At 32.0% G+C, this 20,206-nt stretch overlaps 2 protein-coding genes across 3 annotated transcripts; one reads left to right on the top strand and one right to left on the bottom strand.

Moving 5' to 3' along the window:
* Nucleotides 1–1,011: 1,011 nt before the first annotated feature.
* LOC125056740 lies at nt 1,012–5,479 on the top strand. Its single transcript, XM_047660013.1, has 6 exons — nt 1,012–1,204; nt 1,550–1,715; nt 2,944–3,056; nt 4,169–4,261; nt 4,580–4,710; nt 5,251–5,479. Exons 1-6 carry the CDS (start codon nt 1,088–1,090, stop codon nt 5,444–5,446), a joined length of 816 nt encoding a protein of 271 aa, XP_047515969.1. The 5' UTR covers nt 1,012–1,087; the 3' UTR covers nt 5,447–5,479.
* A 916-nt stretch (nt 5,480–6,395) lies between these two features.
* Nucleotides 6,396–14,325, bottom strand: LOC125056442 (palmitoyl-protein thioesterase 1). Of its 2 annotated transcripts, XM_047659536.1 has the most exons (6): nt 14,094–14,325; nt 13,875–13,992; nt 13,382–13,619; nt 12,515–12,679; nt 7,391–7,667; nt 6,396–6,623 (listed from the first exon to the last, which is right to left on the bottom strand). In XM_047659536.1, the coding sequence occupies exons 2-6, from the start codon at nt 13,957–13,959 to the stop codon at nt 6,498–6,500; spliced, it is 891 nt and encodes a 296-aa protein (XP_047515492.1). In that variant the 5' UTR covers nt 13,960–13,992; nt 14,094–14,325; the 3' UTR covers nt 6,396–6,497. The 2 variants fall into 2 exon arrangements, with proteins under 2 accessions (XP_047515492.1, XP_047515491.1); XM_047659535.1 differs by having other exon boundaries at nt 13,875–14,325.
* Between the last annotated feature and the right edge of the window lie 5,881 nt (nt 14,326–20,206).

Genomic DNA, 20,206 nt, shown 5'->3' with positions numbered 1-20,206 from the left:
TACGAGCGTGTGTTAAATGCGCATTAACAGAAAAGAAACGAAACCTCAATGATGAGAGTCGCTTGAGCCACTAGGCCAACACTCGTCAATTGACATGGATATTTCAAAATCTCTACCACCATTTACTAGAACATCTTGTGTATTTTACTTAATTTATTATATACATACATTCAACATAATATTATTACTTCAATAACACCACTCTCTTTCTATTTTCGCCTGTATTAGTGGCATTCATATGTTGGATATGTATCTCAACCAGTTGTCTGACCAGATTCGTAGTATCCACATTTGTATGGACAATCAGTTCAAACACTTTTAACTGTTCTAGAGCCTTCCAATCATTTTTGTGCCTTATAGCCACGTTGAATAGCTCATTTAAGACGTCTTTCGATTTCTTTATTAGACTTAATATGAAGCCTGCTTTGTAAGGCGCCTGCTCTCTGTGTTGGTCTTTTAAAGGTTTTACACTATTTATTTTCTGTTCTGTATCGTATATTGTTTGTTCCACGAGCGTGTTTATTTTGAGTTTTAAGTTTTCATCTTTTTCCTCGTCGTTTTCATTGATGGGTTTATCATCTAATGCCGATGCCAGCCAGTATCTTCTTCCATCTGGAGTTGTATCTTCAAAAGTGTCGTCTAGGAGAGTTGAAAATCCTGTATGGTCATATGATGCATCGATCGAATCTTGTCCAAAACATGGCAGGTTTGTGAAAGCTACAAGCGAAATAATAAATATTATACCAGTATTAAAAAAAGTAAAGATATTGTTACTAACCACTTAAATATATGAAATGCCAAACGTGGTGTACGTTTATTTTCATTGTCAATAGAATTTAATTTAAATGAAAAGGAAATCGTTAAACGGTTATTAAAGATTAAGTACCTACTTAATGTGAAATCTTTTAATTAAAGAATGTAGTTTATGGATAATAATAATAAAAAATGATTTGCGTTTTACAATGATAATTCCTCTTTGCCGTATGCCTCCTTTCACACTCTGACAACTCTACTTGATAACCTTTTTTTGACAACATCTTTTTTTATCAGTTTTGAACCCATACTTTATTAAAATTGTTTGTGAAAAATGGGTACTTTAAGATCATTAAAATTATTTGCGCCATTTAAAAATAGATTCTATTGGAATCAGTACATGAGCTGCCATAATGTCTTTGGAATTAAAGATTTATTGCAACCAGAAAAAGTGAGTAATAATATTTAGGTATACAAAATTATTAGATATAATAATGATGAAGTATTAATGGCCGTCACTGAGTAAGGATTTAAGAGTGGTTTTAATTATAATAACCTTTAACGTACCCGAATTATAATATAACTAGTTAAAGCAATGATGGCGTAAGATCGTGGATTAATTACCCGGCTGTGAACTACTAGGTTTTTCTTTTGTGCGCAATACGCGTACGATGTAGTAGATATCTCTAATACACTAGAATATCTGGCTTGCATCAGGCACAGAAGGCTGATAATCATTATAAAAAAAACAGATGCAAACTGAAGCCAAGATCCATAATTATAGTTATATTTACAGCACGAAACGTTCATAATTCAGCAAGTAACAGCTAAAGACCAGGAAATGGCTGTGGATTTGATAAAACAGCATTATCTAAGCGAACATATTCTGTCTCGTTCACGACATATCAATTTTACCGAAGATAGAGCAATCGACGAATATATTATTGGTTTATTAAAACAAGGTAATAGTTTTACTGTAGACATAGATAAAAGCAATAAAGATACTTAGAAACTTTGGCTTTGGGTTGGTTGGTGTTGTTAGGACAAGAATGAATGGAAGAGGACTACACATAAACAAGTATTATGTTCAGAAAGTACTGGTGGTATACGTAAAACTACTGTACTGATAAACTTTTCTATAGAGCCGCTAAATCACGAACACATAATATTTATTAAAGTTCTAAAACAACGTGTATGAATAAAATTATACAAGAAAATCATTACAAATTTTACACACACTCACAAGCAAGCGAAGGGAAAAGTTTAACAAGCAACCACGAAATAAAAAGAAAAAATAACTATCTAAAACTAAATACAAACTTAAACCTCATTAAGAGCATGATTAACAGAGCTACGGTAAGTTTCCAACTTGTAACATTGTTGTAAAATATATCGATATTTTCATCAATGTTAGCAATTAAGTTGTAAGAGTGAGCCTATTCACTGGACCATTATAAGTAGCAGATAAACGAGCCGTAGGTACGTATAGTTCTAGTAACTCTAGGATTACAACAAGAAACATTTATCAAGAAGGTTAGTATGATTATTAAAGTTATATATTTTATACAAATAAACTAGATCAATGAAGTATCTTGATTATCATGAATTTAGAGTATCTTGAAATAGTCCAAATGAGCCTCGTACGTTTGCAATAGACCACGCAAGTGTAGACGGTTGCAAAGCTTTCTAAATAAACGTTTTTGAACAGCCTTGCGATTCTGTAACTCACTTTTCGAATAATTCTGATAAACAATAAACTACAAGCTCCCTCCTTATTAGAATGCTAAATCGTAAAATGACTGCTTCACGACTAATTTGAGCGCGACCGCCGCTGCGAAAACCGCTGTGAGAGTTCGAAAAGTGAGTTACAGAATCGCAAGGCTGATCTACAACTGTATTATACATAGCATATAATGCTGACAAGGTATTTATTGTAACATATATTGTTATATTTAATTGTAGTTAGAATATCTTATATGTGTGAATGGTACACCCCGAAATCCTAATTTGGTGACCCTGAAAAGATAGTATGTCGTTGATAAACAAGTCAATTGACTTCGACTAATTCACAACTTAAATCTTTAACTAATGAATTACAATCAATCAGAGTGAGTAATGCAGATGTAAAAAAGTTCCTGTGAACTTCACCCTTCAACTCCACCCACATCTTTGTAAATAAATGTTTTATAGGAAACTCAATTTATGCGAAATCAGAAGACGGATCTGTTGCTGGGATTTGTATCAACTTTGCGTTGAGTCCTGTTGATCCCAAAAATCTTCGAAACTACGCTTTTTATAGACAGGTATGGTAATTTATAGTCAAAATCAAAATCATTTGTTATAGGTAACACAATGTATACTTATGAACGTCAAAAAACAGAAAAAAGAAAAGATAATATATATATATATTCGATTCATCAGACAATATTATATCATATCGAGTTTAGATAATGGAAATCGAAAATTTATAAGTAAAATAAAAATAAGCAAATTCTACAGAAGCCTTACGTATATAATTATGTCTTGACATGATTCTTAAGGTTGCTAAAACTAAATCAGACATCGCACGCACGCTAAAACATCTATCAGCCACACTATTAAATAAAGTCTCACGCACAAACACCCATTCACTCTTTCACACATGCATATTATGGTCTTACACTTTTTTATATATAACTTATATTCCTTTTGTTTTAAACAAGCACCATGTTACACTGTTTTATAAACCCACAATACCCTGTGTATGTGGATCAATTTTGTCATGTAATTGATCAGATAACGTTAATTATTAACGGCAACAACCTCATTGTTATATCATTTATTATTGCCAAATATAGATAATTAATTTATGTAATAACGTAAATAAATAAATCAGTGGCGCTACAACCTTTTTCAGGTCTGGGCCTTAGATTTCAGTAGGTATGTGTTTCATGATCATTTGTCCATCTAATAGGCAAGTAGGTGATCAGCTTTCCGTGTCTGGCACACGCCGTGGACTTTTTGGGTCTAAGGCAAGCCGGTTTCTTCACATGTTTTCCTTCACCGTTCGAGCGAATGTTAAATGCGCACTTAAAAAGAAAGTCCATTGGTGCACAGCCGAGAATCGAACCTACGACCTCAGGGAAAAAGAGTTGAAGAGATGACGCCACGAGGCCAACACTCCTGTCATAACGTCTCACGTATTCACGTCTTATATCTGAATTTTATTATTCATTATTCTTTCTATTGTGACGATAAAAAATTACAATATAATTCTAGCAATAATTGTTACGAATAAAGTCCAAATTTCAAATAAATGTTAACGGTAAAGCCGTCTATTTTCTCTAAAACTTTTATGAATATTAGCAGCTATAGTATTAATTTAAATATCTGAAAAAAAAATGTCATAATATATGTTAAAACATTGTTGTTTAAGGACCCGAACGTCAAGGATTTCCTTTACTTCACAGCAAAATTACAAGAGACGCCAAATTTATGGAATATATTTCAGGAAACGAAGATTTTTGAGGTAAATTAATATGAAGGTTTTATCGCAAAAATAAAAAAATTATGGTTCTTTGGAATGGAATTGTAAATTAAAATGGCACGTGTTTTTATTATCGAAGAAATAAATTTATAATTTGGATTAATTTTCGACACTTAATATTTTAATGACAATTACATTCATTAAATTGCTAACATTTTTCGTTTAGTGTAGTTTGTGTTTTTTAATGAAATTATGGAATTTTATTAGATAAAGTATTTCCTTTATTATTTATTATTACGATGATAGAATTATTTCAATAGTTCGACGAAAATGAAACTATTAATTCGTGCATTTCTATAGATTCAAATGTTGACGGTGCTGCCAGAATACAGAAGACAAGGTTTAGCCACAATGCTCGCTCAGAAATCTCAAAAGCAGGCCCAAGAACTAGGCTACAACGTTGTCCGAATGGACTGCATAAATCCATACGAGTAAGTTATAACAAAAGTATTTGGTATTATTGATTGAACTTTTTCGTGAATACGTAGTAGCCAGAATTTTAAATTAATAATAATTCGACACCACTTAACTACGGCGCCTCTTGGACTTTAATAACATAATGTTTCTTCGTTTTTTTAAGTGTTTCCAAGATATGTCAATTTTCACACGGCTTTTTCAATTGTTAACTGTGTGCAAAGACGAATTGGTACAGTCAGGATTCGAACGCACTACCTCAGCGTTGCCACACGCCAGGCAAGTTCGGCTTTGCCGGGTTGGAATTTAGAATCATTATCAATATATTATTTCTTCTATCCAATGTCTTCTTTGAAATGTGTATCATTTATAAAAAATGTTTTAAGTATTAAAACTAAAAAAATATATGTTAAAATAATAATAAATGCATGTATAGTATACATATTTTTACATAAATAATAGAGGTACAAAAATTACGAATATATGAAATTCATAATTGTCTCTGCAAGATTTAGCCATAGACAGACTAATTTCTGTAATTTATGATTATATTCCAGTTTTAAAATCGCTGAACGCTGCATGATGTCATGTCTTGTCAAATTTCCCTTACATAAATTGCGAGGGCCGAACGCGCCCTTCATCAAACGTTCATCCGAACACAATAGGTATGTGAGAGTATATGTCCACGTGAGAACACAAACGGATAAAGACAAAGACATCAGGCGAGATGACTTGATTAATTTATTAGAGTAGAGTTTAATCGAGATTATTAAATGCTATTTAACATTAAAGTTTTATTTTACAATAACCCTCAAGGCTCATTTATAAAAACATTATTAGTCCCACTTATTTTAAATATGTTTTTTTTGTTATTTAATTAGAAGAATTTGGACAAAGTGAATTAAAAGAGATCGTTCAAAAGCCATGGCCGCCCTTTGTGCTCCTTATTATTTGATTATTATAATTTGTACTGATTTTTGTAACGAAGTTCAACAAAAATTGTTTAATAAGTATTAATATACATATTATAAGTTACAAATCTATGCTGTCACTGAAATTGAGAAATAATATGAGATTGAGAAGTAGAGTGTAAGATTTCTGCTGCAACTAACAAAAAGAGCTGATCTTGAGAGACCTGAAGAAATGTTCAAACCCATAACATCCCAAAAAAATTGGAAAGGTTTAAAAAAGTATACAAGCAAATTTCTAAAATAACTACCGGATTCTGAATTCAAATTTTAAAAATTTTCATTCCATTCAAAACATTAATATCGAACAAACCTTTTTAATGCTATCTAGTTTTCTTGTCGTCCGGTAAGAAAAAGCAGTTCATTAATTAAGTCTAACAAAATTAGATCAAGTACTTCTTAGAGTACTGATTTAGGTAAGGACATCTAGTGACAGTATTTAAATGTATTTATATATATAAATGTATATCGCCTCTAGTGCTAGCATGACCTCTGTGTATAATATAACTTATAATGTAAGCAGTACTTCAAATGTTCGAGAGATGGCGTTAAAATACGTATCCATAAGATATTATGACTGACAATAGATGGTGTGTAAAACAATATTTAAAGTTTTGGGTCCAGCTTTCATCTATTGGCATAGATAACAAGATAATCTTACAAGGAGGACTTACTCGATATTATTTTTAAACTACGTCTGATGGCACTAAACTTAATTATTAAATAAAAGAATATTTGGGGAGTAAAATTTTTATTAATATAACAGCTCTCTTTGAGATTCTTTAATTTTAGTCTAAGATATAAATTGTATAACTTTAAAAACACTTAAGAATGATCTAAGCAAGGTACGGAGTCAGAATATTTTCCAAGAACCAATCTTCAGAAAATTTTAAGTGATCGCCTGGTACTGACAGAAATACCAATTTTCCAGCGTTATCCATTTTCTGCAGGCCCAAGCGATCCTGGAAAAAACATTAAATTACTGTAAGATTTAAGGTATTAGATGATTCATGTGTAGACAAAAAATATAGGGTGTTTTAATGAGGTTCGCTGCGTTTATTACCGGTTCACTTCGGTTTACGCGACTATTTTTACAGATATATACGTGAATTTATTAGATTGTTAATGTGTAGAATGCTTAAGGGGCTTGATAAAATTTACAGAATTAGCATAAAAATTAATCAAAACAATTTTTCCGGCGTGAGAAAGAAATTTTTTTTACTTTTCTTCATTTTATTTGATACTAGCTGGCCTGGCGAACATCGTACCGCCTAACAGTCGATTCTTTATTTTTTTTAAATACTTATTCTGCTATTCGGTCACCTACACCGGTCTAGCTAGTAAGATAAAAAAAAAGAAAGTTGATAAGACAGCAAATACATTATGTCAAAAAATAAAAATTTACCTTCCCGGAACCCCTCCACTAACTCTTGAACTTTATGCTATGGTATTAAAGTTCAAATTGACTTTTAAGTATTATTACGAATATTTTGTATGGGAATATAGAAAAGTGTTGTTTTTAGACTTTTTCACTCAATTTTTTTAAATTTTTCTCCGTAAGAACCATCCTCGTACTTCAAGGTATATTATAAAAAAAATCAGACAAATCGGTCAAGCCGTTTTTATGTTATGTCGTGACAACGGAAAACGGGTATAATTTTTATATATATAGATAAGCATGTACCCGGGCATCGACTGCAGACGACGAATAGTATAATACCGTACTTACATTAAGATACAAATCCGATTCTTGCAAGGTAATCAATTTCTTGGCCTGCCCGGGCGCATAGAAACCGAACCATTCAGTCTCTTTGGGTTGAACAATTGTGTCATTATCGAACTTGACCATAACAAAATGTTCTATCCTATTTAAATTGTCTATATACTTCTGGTTTATGGTAACTTCATTGTTAATATCAGACAAAAATTCGCTGTACTTTTTGTACTCCTCTTCGTTTAACGGGTCGTGCCAGTACGTCGCTTGTACAAAGGACTTTTGAAGCCAACTGAAAAAACATCAAAATCATTCCTCGACTGTAACTTGTTGGGGTTTAACAGTCACTTGTCATTTTTTAAATCGAGTTAAGTCATAAATAAGGATTACGTGTCTTTTCATTTACTCACTAAAATTATATTTAACAATAAGTATCAAGACTTGTTGAGCTATAATGACGTAACACTGCCAATGTAGAAAAAGGTAATTTAGCACTGCTGTGACGACAAATCCCTTGAGGTTCTCTTTCCGGAGATTAATAATGTATTTGAAAGGCGATTTTTTTCGCGTTTATTGAAGAAGTATTTTTGTGTTATGTTTTAACAAAGCTTTGAGATTTCGCTTGAAATAAAATTATTATTATAATTTTTTTTTTTTGACATGATAACGTCTTATAATTCGATGGAGCCGGCTGCACGCATGAAAAAACATGACTCATGCGGCGTTACCTCGCTCTGAGGCGTTACCTCACTCTGAGGCGTTACCTTTATTTGAGGCGTTACCTCGCTCTGAGGCGTTCCATTTAAAATTGACATAATTTTATTATATTTATGTGTACAAATAAATGTAACTTGATCAATTCAATTGTGATTTCCATTTACCTCCTTCTCTATATCCATACAAAATACCTATCAAACAAATAAAATTTAATTTTTGGAGTTTACTCCTTAAGAAACGATTTGAGTTATAAGGCCCGGTACGGAAATTTTATGAGGAGTAAAATCAAGTATAACACGAAAAGTTGAGGCGTTATGTAGAAAGAGACAAACATATATATCTGTAGGATTGAACGTGTAAAAGAATGAGATGGAATACATTACACAGACTTTTCTATTTTTAATTCACGTTTTGACAGCCACGTTACAACATTGTCAGTGTTGACAGGTGTAAAAAATAAAAGTAGTTTGTCTAGCGTGCCATAGAGTTTTGTCAATAGTAATGGTCATTGAAATTAAAACTAAAAAGATTGTTCATTCTTGTTCTTCTCTTACTATAAAGGTAACTTTGGTCACAGAAAGAAAATCCGATTTGGGCATAGATGATGTAGGTACGTTTTATTACTACTACAAACATTTATATTATAAAAACATATATTCTTATAGGTATGTTATCTAAAGCTGGCGGCTTCAACACATTTACACTTTGTGCTTGTGTAGTGTCTGTGAATAAGCGCGAGACGTGATGTCAAACTGAAATACAATCACAAATACATCACGAAAAGACTGTCCGTCTCTCTCGCGCTCGGTCAAGCTTATGAGTATAAAAGAGACAGTTATTGTTTTTCTTTTGCTACTGTTTATGTTGATCTTTACTGTTTTATATTATTATTATTTTATATATGTTGATCTTTTTTCAAACATTACCAGGGCAATCTCGTGAAATGGTGCACAATGTTTTTAATTATTTTAAGCATCTTATTAAAAACAGTTTAATGAAAAAATGTTCTATTTAATTTGACATCAGATGCGATTGGGGTTTCTAAGAGGAGTATTGAAAGAATAGTTAGTGAAGTAAAAGTGAAGTGTGTTGATCTAGGTGGAGCTTATGTCGAAAAATGAAAAATTATTTACATAAAACTACTCTTATACGTTCTTGGTCGGGCTTAGAACTTTTGGATCCACCCTCGTATGCACATAATATTTATATGTACTTGACACATTTTTATTTATTTACAACCCACCCAACCTTACTAAAACCAGAGTAGACTAAAATATATAGCTTGGCAAAAAAGTAATATTTTTAAACATACTGTATAGTGAAATTGCATTAGTGTGAATACTGTGAACGCGCCAGCTTTCGATAACCGACCTATACCACCTTTAGTATGAAAATATGGTCGACAGCCACAGAACATTATCGCCATCTTTGTTCTGCAGTGCATTTGACACAAGCCGAAACTATAGTCGAATTTTTAATTAGACGATATCAACTGACGTTTACGGTGTTGTCAGTTTTTAATGAAATAAAAATAGTGTTGTGACAAAGTAAAAACCCCTGAATTAATGATCCGTGATGGCACTAGTCGCCGCGCCGCGCTTTGTAATAAGACGTCAAAAAACTGATTGTAGTTACATAGTACTAGTACCTAACTTATATCAGAGCACTTTTATATAATTTTGAAATAGAAATAATATTCTTTTATTGTTTGAAATGATTGACTATTCACACTCATTGTTCATTCATCTGATTGAACAAGAACTGAACGCATCACTATTACTTTAAATGTGGCAACATTATTTTACTAAGTGACATTAGCTACTGTCAGATAGCTTCGTTTAATTAAAAATTCGACTATATAAGCCTGGGACAGCAGCTAACACCACAGCTTATAAAGTATGGAAGTCGTTCGTGCCGTTTTGTATAGAAATCAAGATTTATTTTAAATAATAGACTCGTTTATTATTACTATTTATATTGTTTTGTAACATACTTTATGTAATACGCTTTATTGACGTAATATAAATAATCCGAATAGTTACAGATATATGTTTGTTTCTCTTATCATTTTAGCAGATGCGTTCATTTACCCTTTTTTTTTATTCGATATATCATAATTATCGTTCGTAAGGAGTAAACTCCAATCGTGCGTCGTAGCTGACATACACACACTTTTTTTTTGAAAAATGCAACCATCCCATCAATATTTTTTATGACGTTGTCACGTTCAACTATCGTCAGTAAACCGACTTTACAGACAACCGATTTTTTTTGTTAAATGACAATTCACACCAATGGACCTAGTCCCATGCTAAGCTGGTGAAGCTTGTATTATGGGTACTAGGCAACGGATATACATACATATATAGATAGATATACATATAATTACATATTTAAACACCCAAGACCTAAGCACAACACCAAATGTCCCATCGATGTTTGTCTCAGCCGGGGATCGAACCAGAGACCCATGGATTCGCAGTCAGGGGTACTAACCACTAGACCAATGAGCCGTCAAATAATGCGTGACTCTTAGGTCAAATTTGTATTGGTATACGAGTATACTGCTGTCATGGTCCACGCTTAATCTCGTTTATGAATCTCTGCCCCAGAGTGACAGACTTAGTGCTAAGAATAACTTCCGTGAATAAAATGTCAAATCCATATCCCAAAGAGTCATATTATATACCCTAAGGTCATAGAAAACAAATAAGAATATTTGCTTTAAGCTTGTCAAGAGCAATGTACGTCTTGATAACCTTTGCTATCATAATAATTACCGTTCAATGTGTATATTTAAAGACACGCTTGTTCTATAAACAAGTTGGAAGGGGTTTGGAATCTATTTGTTTATATTTAGTATTTGAAATAAAGATCGACTTATGTTAGTTAAATCTTCTTACATATTTATTTATTGCCTTAGGAAGGAAGACTTGAGGAAGACAGTTTAAGCGCTACGCCCTACTTATATAGTTGTCATAATGCAAGTGTAAAATAAAAATAATACATAAAGAAATTTTTCTTTTCTCGATATTTTTCTCAGCTGTACTCAGTGAGAAAACGTCGCAGTATTGTTACACTTTTAAATCTTAATATATATATTTCTTGTGTGCGTGTGTATGTGACTGAACTCCTCCTAAACGACTGGACCGATTTTGATGAAATTTTTTGTGTGTGTTCAAGGGGATCTGGGAATGGTTTAGATTCACAAATCAGCCCGCCAGATGTTAAGGGTAGTCCACCCCTAATTTTTATTTTTTTATTTATAGATAAAATTTTATTTTTTATTTTTTTTATGTTACAGAATTAAAAAATACATACAACCCCTAATTTTCAACCCTCTACGATCAACCCCTATTTTTTTATTATAAATGATATACATGGCAAAACGACGTTTGCCGGATCGGCTAGTATATATGTAGATTTTAAATACAGACGCGTATTTTTACAATTAAACAATATAACGTACAAGTGAGACAAATAGTTTACGTAACAATATTGCTTTGTAAAACATAATTTCTAAATTACTTCCTACTTTTCTTTCTAGGCTAGAATGTAGGAATACTTTCGCAGATAACAAATCACATAAAATCACGGAACGGAACATTATATTCTCTTCTGTTTAGGCGAAAGTTACATTAAAAAAAATTATTGCACGATTAAGCACGATTAGTAATGACATTTTGTTTTTGATACTCGTGATATTTATTACTGAAAATAAAAGTTCTGCAGAAGATTCTAGGCCTAGGTTTTAGAGATGGAAGATGGTCCATTAGAGAGAGAGAGAGAGAGATATTAAAAGGGTTGCTGGCAAAAATTGGATGCTGACGGCAAAAGATGTGGAAACATTGGATGTAACCGGAGGGCCGTATCTTAGAATAATAAAATTGTATATACATATCTTTCTTTTTGTATATTGTATGTAACCTAAATGTAGATAAAGAAAGGCTGGTTATTATTATACTGCATCAAAAGTATAATATATAAATACATATATAGCATATTCAAGTGGGTATGACAGGATTAATTGTTGGACATATTACCTATAATAGGACTAGCTGGCGGCCCGACAGTTGGTGCTGTAGGGGGTTAGAGGGCCACATTAGTCATTACCTAATAATTAGGGGAAAGGTTACATCCTCTCAAGAAAGAGAGACACGTGCTTATCATGATTTTAGGTTTTTTGATCTAAAACTTGCACTTCATCAAATTGCCACCAGTTCTCGACCAAATACACACCGACCGCAAATTCGATCCCGCTAGGTATTACTGTTTGGACTTGCCAGATTTATTATCTACTCGATTTTGAAGTCTCTACTCGAAAACGTTAAAATCACGCCTCCTACTCCCCTCCCCTTCGAAATAAACGGCGATTAATTAATAAAACCTGGTAACTTAGGTTGATTTAGTATAAGAACACACCTGTAATAAGCACCATAGTTGAGCAATTTCCTAATATAGTCACACGTCTGATGCTGGAGAGCACCACAATGAGGTAGACCATACACTCCTTGGTGCTGACCTCCGAGGCTGATGAAATTCTTCACTGCTGGTATCTTGTCACCGCATCGTTGGATTACAGCGCGGCTGGAATATGGTTATGTTTGTCATGTTAAGAGATGGATGTTTTTAAATCTGTATAATTATTTTCTTTAATATTACAGCTAACATAATCAAGGCAACGAAGAGGGATTTTTTTGTCTAAACACTAATCTTTTAGTGATAAAGCAAGACTCTGTCCAGTTCTTCAACACCTAAGGTTTTGTAAATATTTGCTACTATAATATGCTTTGAATTGTGAGAAATTATAGATGCAGCAAAATCGCTTCAGAAAATTGGGAGTTTGAATATTTATCTCAAAAACTATTATACCATTGTTTATGCGCTAGTAAATATTTTAAATGTGCAATTCGTATTTGAATTTCACTGCTTTGCTTACTAAATTACAAACCTTCTAGTCTTAAACTATGTAACAAAAAATATTATTGTAAATATTTTTAATTTGTCAAGTTAAATGTAAAAGGAAATATGCTTTCAAAATGATGCAAGGTCAGGTAACATCAAGCAGGAGTTAGGTAATAGAAGTCTTCATTTTAATCTTGTTTACTTTATAATCCTATACATATGTATAGACCTATATACAACTAATTGTGTATTAGTATATACTAAGTATCATAACAATAACATTTGATTTATGAAGAAAACAAATGATGATTGGAATATGCTGTATGCAATATTTTTCCTTTTTAGTACACAAAACACAACATATTTGATGTAAAATCAACTTACAAGAACTGAGATCCCTGAGAAAATCCAATGGCGTTGAAACCCTGGTGTAATTTTTGGTCCTTAGAGAGCTTGTCACATACATAATCAACTTGTTTATTTGGGTAAAAAAAGAAACCATTCTCCATATCTTCTATAATGGAGTCACCAATCATAAGAGAATTTACATAAACACCTGGGATTTGGTCTTCAAGAAATGCTTTGAATGCTCCTAAGCTAAAAGAATAACAGCATGTGTCTCCTGAAATAACATCATTTATCAGTTTATTGATTCATAACATATGTGGTAAATATAATAAAGCAATTATATTATTATGTAAATACATTTATGGTGCATTGTACCATACTTTCCATTATAAATTTTAAAAGTTTTATTGATTCATGTCTCACATTCTAGAAAAAGGCAATCTTTATCATCTTTAACAATGTTTAAATGTAGTTATATAATATAATAATTTTAAAATTAATTTTAATTTACTTAATAATTATTACTTACCCATTCCATGCCACAACACAATTGGTAATGGTTCAGCTTGTATACTTTTCAATATAAATAAAAAACATATAATTATCGTCTTCATTTTGAGTATTACACTTATTTAGATGGATTTTTCCTGAATGAATTAAAATAATATATATTTAAAAAATAACTATTGGTTGACGCTATGTAATTTATTAATATATTACTTATTTATTTTAGTCACAAATAATTAGCCTTAAACGATATGATACTATTTTAAATAAAATTCGTTTTCAAAATAGGCGCCAAGTTAAAAGCCATCGCCATCCACCCGACACCCAAAATTACAAACATACAAATTACAAAATCAGAAATCACAGAATTTTTAGATTCTTTTTTTTTTTGTGGAGGTATGGCCTGGTATCTAGAATTTTTAGATTCGATTGAGGTTTGACACAGATGAGAGACGACTTTAAAATGGTCAAAACTCAAAGCGATTGCCAACCGACTGCGTCTAATTTAGTGTTACCCTTTCTAAACAATACTTACCTCTAAAACTTAAGTAAAAACCCTATAAACAATAAATCATACAATAGATGGCGTGGTGCGCGCTTCTATAAGATATTACTTAATTGTTAATGCAGGAATACAGGTATTTTTAATATAGGATCAAACATTATTCATAGCTTTCTTACTTAATTATAGAATTGTGCTTTTTAAATAAATATAATTAAATAAGGAATAAATAAGTAGATACTTCATTGTCCCAACCATTTATAGTTTTCTCCTCTAGAATTTCTGCACTTTTTGTCCAGTAAGTTTGGGGCTATATTATAAGATGGGTACCCTTGCAAAATTGTTAATGTCACAGAACAATGGTTATAAGCTGACACTTGGCGCGTGTTATGAACCTTGACCATAGACAATAATTTAATAAAGAGTACTTTAACTAAGGTGTTTGAAAAATTAAAACAGTATTAAAATTGACAATAGCCTGTACCTCTAGCACAGCATAAAATTATATATATATAACTAACGAGAAAAATTTTTTTACGTGTCAGGAAGAAATTCACAATATTTAACCTACCTATTTTAAACAAATTTCCGTCCTTTTAAATCTACTTTTGAGGGAGTTGCTTATTGGTAGGTATATTGGTATAATATTGTTTTCCCAACTTCTTGATGTTGCCAAACATGAATAAACAATAATTATTATCCCATTCATATTTCATATCACACGTATGTATGTGACGTATGTGAATATTTACTTGAATGTACCTAGTATTAGTCATATTATAATAGGTATACTAATCCATCATATAGTATATATTGATTTTTTGTAAGTTATAATACTAAGAAATGTCGAAGAAATTGAATACTTATTGTTTGAATTGCGCACCGCAAGCGTGCCACAAAAAAGAGCTATATACACCAAAAATAAAATGCAAATTCAATGAGAAAATAAATTTATTTTCACAAATTTCGTTTACCTTCAAAGTTATAATTAGTCAGTGTTAGATTTTAGGTATCAACGCTTCTGTTGATACCTAATGTCAGGCATCAATATAATCTCAATACCTGCCATAGCTACTGTGAATACAGTTTGATTAATAATAATATATTGAATACATATATTCCTTTTTGATAAAGCGTGTATAAAATGAAAATATTTATGGCATAATATTGTCCAGTCAGAATCACAACAAAATAATTTATCACAACAATGGTTGTTTTGTTTTTATTCAAATTTTATTATTTTTATATGTAGGTATACTTGAAACTTACATTGAAAATACTATAATATAAATTATAGTATTTTCAATATTTTCCTTTTTATGAACAGTTTGATTATTGTAATTAAAGACTTTGTTTAATTTATCTGATTACAGATTTACATTTTCAGAAAGCATTATTTTACCCTTTCATACAGTATGTTATAAATATAAATAATTTATCAACTATGAAAAACTAGACCCACACACAAATCGACTATCGTGTTTCAACGTCATTGAAAAGATAATATGATATATAATATAACGATGATACCTTTAACCGAATTAAATCGAGGTAAGACATTTATATATTTCTTTATATTAAATTAAATTAAATTTGATAAACGATCAATACAGAATTGTGTTAACTTTCGTACGATAGAGACAGTCTTCTTAGTCCCAAATAAAAAAATTAAGGCATGTTATGGCATATTATCCTTTTTTACATATTAAATTATGCTTAATAATAAACTTAACTATATTCTTTCTTATGTTTAAATAATTACAGTTATTATCCTAACACGATCACAGTCTCATTTAATCACTTAGGTTAGTTATTAGTAGTAATTGGACACATTAACCAACACAAAAGTTTAAGAAAAGCTTAACAATAAACGTAATTAGTCGAGCAGTCAGCTTTGTTCTTAACAATAATAAACAGCTTCAAGACAAATTATGATTTGTAATGTTTACCATAAGCAAAGACAACCTAGAGCCGTGTATTTCTATAGCCTGTGTTAATGCATTTTTTTCTTTTCCTGTGCCTTGTTTTTTTATTCAGAATTTTAATTCACAAATATCCTACAGAATAATCTAACAATACTTAGGAAATGGATAGCTTATCTTTTAGTTCCAGTTTAGAGATTATTAAGATTTTAATCAACTGATAACTATTTTAGGTTCTATAGATAAATTCCCTTTCAAGCTTGTATGTGTTAATCGATTACGAGGTCAACGATTTCTGAAGGTTAAATTTAACAAAATATTATATAGAGGAGCATTACTATTTCTTTATTAAAAAAACCTTTTCCTATTTAAGCGTTTCAGCAGATATTTATTAGTTTCTTGCCGAAAGAGAGTCGTAAAGTGAGATCTACTAAAGTATCTGTCGGATGATTTTAAGTGTTAATCCTTTCAGGAAAATAACTGTCGAGAAATATGAATAATAAAATCTATAATGTATAGCATTTTTACTAAGATCGTCGTGTTAGTTTTACTTGTAAAAGAAGTTATAGGTAAAACGTTCTACTCGCAGTGCTATAAAACAAGTGAAATTAATAAAATTATTATGATCCAAATAACAAAACAATACCCTATATGGTTTCATATTCACATCGTGCTTGACTTTAATGTCAATTGTCAAAATTATCAAGGAAATGTTTTTTCTTGCACGGCGCAGGCATCTTGACGACTTGACGTAAATAAAATGACACATTCGCATTCCAGTTAGAACTACGCCTGTAGTTCAAAATATAAGCATATTAGCCTTCTAACATTTTCTTGTGCTGGTAACATTTGTGCGGTCAGCAAATCCACAGATCTTATAATATGCGCATTGAGTCCGAATGCTTTAAGATCTCGTATTCTATTCTTCTTTTTGGTAATTCGCAGAAATCACTAGAATCTGACGACTCAATTGGTAGACAGTAGGGCAATCTCCTCGACCTAGTGTCGGAGTCGTAGGTGAGTGAGAAGTTTTTCTTGGACCGGTAAGGAATTCTGTAAGGAGTACTGTTTTGGACATCCGACATTGAACGTATGTGTCTTCTAAATTTGTAATCTCTGGTGAGAGGTGTTAAGACGAATGTTCTTTCTGAATTATTTTCTTCAACGGATCTGAAAAGAGATATGAATTATTAAAATTTATGTGTTTAGAAAAGTTAAGAGGGAAACTAGAGCGCAGAGGTGAAAAAACATTTTGCACACACTACACAATTTTTTTGGGAATTATAACTATCTTGTGGACTGACAATTAATATTTTGAAAAACAAAACATTGTGCAATCCGTCTCCAACTGGCGCGATATTTATCACTCTTGTTTTTGTGGCGCAATCCGATGAGATTCTTACGTAATTAAAAATATAGATTGCTATTTATATTGTAAATACAAATACAAAAGATAAATATACTATATTTAATAACATATTCTGGTTAGGTAAATATAGAGAAGTAAATACTGTGTAGTCGAGGATTATTGCAAAACAAACTGAAACAATGAGGAGTATTTTTCCATTCTGAAAATCGTAATTGTGATTTCGTCATCCGTCATCACTAAAAACGTATCTTTAAATGGATCAACGTCTCTATAATTTGAGATTAATATAAACTAAATTTACTTAAATACTTTGAACATGGATTTAGGCGAGTTACGTTAGTGGTATTTTTCCCATATGACTACCAACTTTTATAGCAATGTTGTGCCTTCAGCGAGCGACTCCTATCTATCGGTCGATGGTTGTAGTTTCGATTCCCTGTGCACCAATAGACTTTCTGTCTATGTGCACTCGCACACTCGCAGATACGCTGAAGGAAAATCTTTAGGAAACCGGCATGCATTTGGGTTTAAAACCCTAAAAGTCGATGGCGTGTGTCAGGCACAGAAGGCTGATCGCCTATTTGCCTATCAGAAAAAACAAATGATAACAAAATAGATACAGAAATCTAATGCCCAGACCTAAAAAAGGTTGTAACGACACTGGTTTAACTTTCTTAAATCTGAAAAAAAAAGTAGCTAATTCTGAAGGTACAGTGCGTTTCTTATATTCCAACTTACTTATTTGGAAATATTTAAACTACTACGACCACTAAAACAAATATTTTGATAATTCTTAAAACTATTCACACTGAGTCACGTTTTAACATAGCGAAGTTTAAGAAGTTCTTTGTTTGATAATTCTCTATGATAAACTTAGAGACCAAACATTTATAATTAAGAAGAACGAAAAAATATATAGTTGGTATAGATGACTAAATCTGGAACTTTGTGAAGGTCACTTGCTATTTTTACAAATTACCCGTGCTATATTTGATAGATTTGCCAGCAACTTTTTTTTATAAATTACTACCGGTTTGTGCCAGCTTCATAAGACTGGACATTTTTATAAATTGGTAGAAATATGTATATATAGTCACGTCAGAGATTTATTCGTCACATTTTTTAAAATGTTATAAAACATGTTTTATCAAAAATTTTACGCTCATTCCTGTAACAAAAATAACACCATGCGGCTATGAAATTTCTGGTGTATTCACTTATTACTTCTTTAGTAGCCAAGTACATATGTTGACAACGTAGAAGGCAGTATGAATGTGGGCAACGAAACGTGGAACTAAAAATGAAGGACATAACAATATCAGTGCAAGGTGATTCACTCCATTAATTAAGACGTGTTATATAAACAACAATATTAACACGAATTAATATATATTAATTGTATGACTCAAGTCTTCTTGATGTTTCTTCATAAAATGTTATAGATATTTTTTTATACATTGGCTTTTTTTAACAGAAGTAACCAACCTTTTAGAATTTTTGTTTACCGACTATACATTTAATTTAATAATATATATTTAAAGAATTCATAAATAAGGCAGAAAGGTAATGAAGGAATAATTGCCAGAAGTATCCCGCGTCAAAATTTAATTCCCTAATCCAAAATGAGTCTTCAGCGATGAAAATCTGAACGAATAGTATAATATTCTACTGACATCAACCTTATTAATCTATTCCGTGTTATTTTAACTTTGATATTATTTTCCGTACACGTGTGCGGCTAGGGATATCGTGACTAAGCAGACGATATTCTGTTTTAGTATTAATACATTTTATATACTACAAACACGCAATGGGTTGAATTTTATATCATATTGATGTGAAACGGAGTAAGCCCAGTGGTAGTGATCTTAACTCAGGTCGATAGAACCTCGGGGGATTTTTCCATGCATAATTAGTACTAATTACATGGATCGGTCCACAATTACAGGCCATTGTCTCCTTAATAAACATCTTTTTGTCCTAGGCGCGACAGACACCTGTGCAGAGGCTGTTTCAGCGCAGAGGAATCAGTCACCCACGTAGTCCTGGAATGCGAGGCTGTGGCTAAACAACGTGCGGACATCCTCAGAACAGTGAGGTCGCTCCGAAGCCTGCGAAGTGCCCAGGAGGCTTCTGTGCTTTTGGAAGGAGTAAGGCTGGCTTAGTTAGCCAGGACTTTACCCACAACGGACCTAGTGAGAGTCTTAGTGCGGAAACTAAGTCCATAAACCAATAACCAATGGATCGGTCAGGTAGAATTACCAATTCCTTACACGGCCTTGTAGGAACAGTCTGTGTATAGCAAAGATTCTGGTGACCTGCTACTTTCGTGCAGAGTTGGATATGAAAAAGGCACTAGGATTTCCTGAATGCCTCAAATATAAAAGTAAACCTACACATGCCTATGGAAAAAAGATGTAAGAAACGGATGCAAAATGTTAGGCAAAGACTCAAGTAATTACGTGGGAAATGAAAAGAAATATAAAGGTGGTACAGGACAAGGAGCGCTGGAAGTTTCTCGTTTCGGAGGCCAATAGGTAAAATTCAAATTCAAAAGCATT

This window comes from Pieris napi, chromosome 15 (assembly GCF_905475465.1).
Source record: "Pieris napi chromosome 15, ilPieNapi1.2, whole genome shotgun sequence".
Taxonomy (NCBI): Eukaryota; Metazoa; Arthropoda; class Insecta; order Lepidoptera; family Pieridae; genus Pieris; species Pieris napi.
This window is presented reverse-complemented; position numbering and strand designations above follow the sequence as displayed.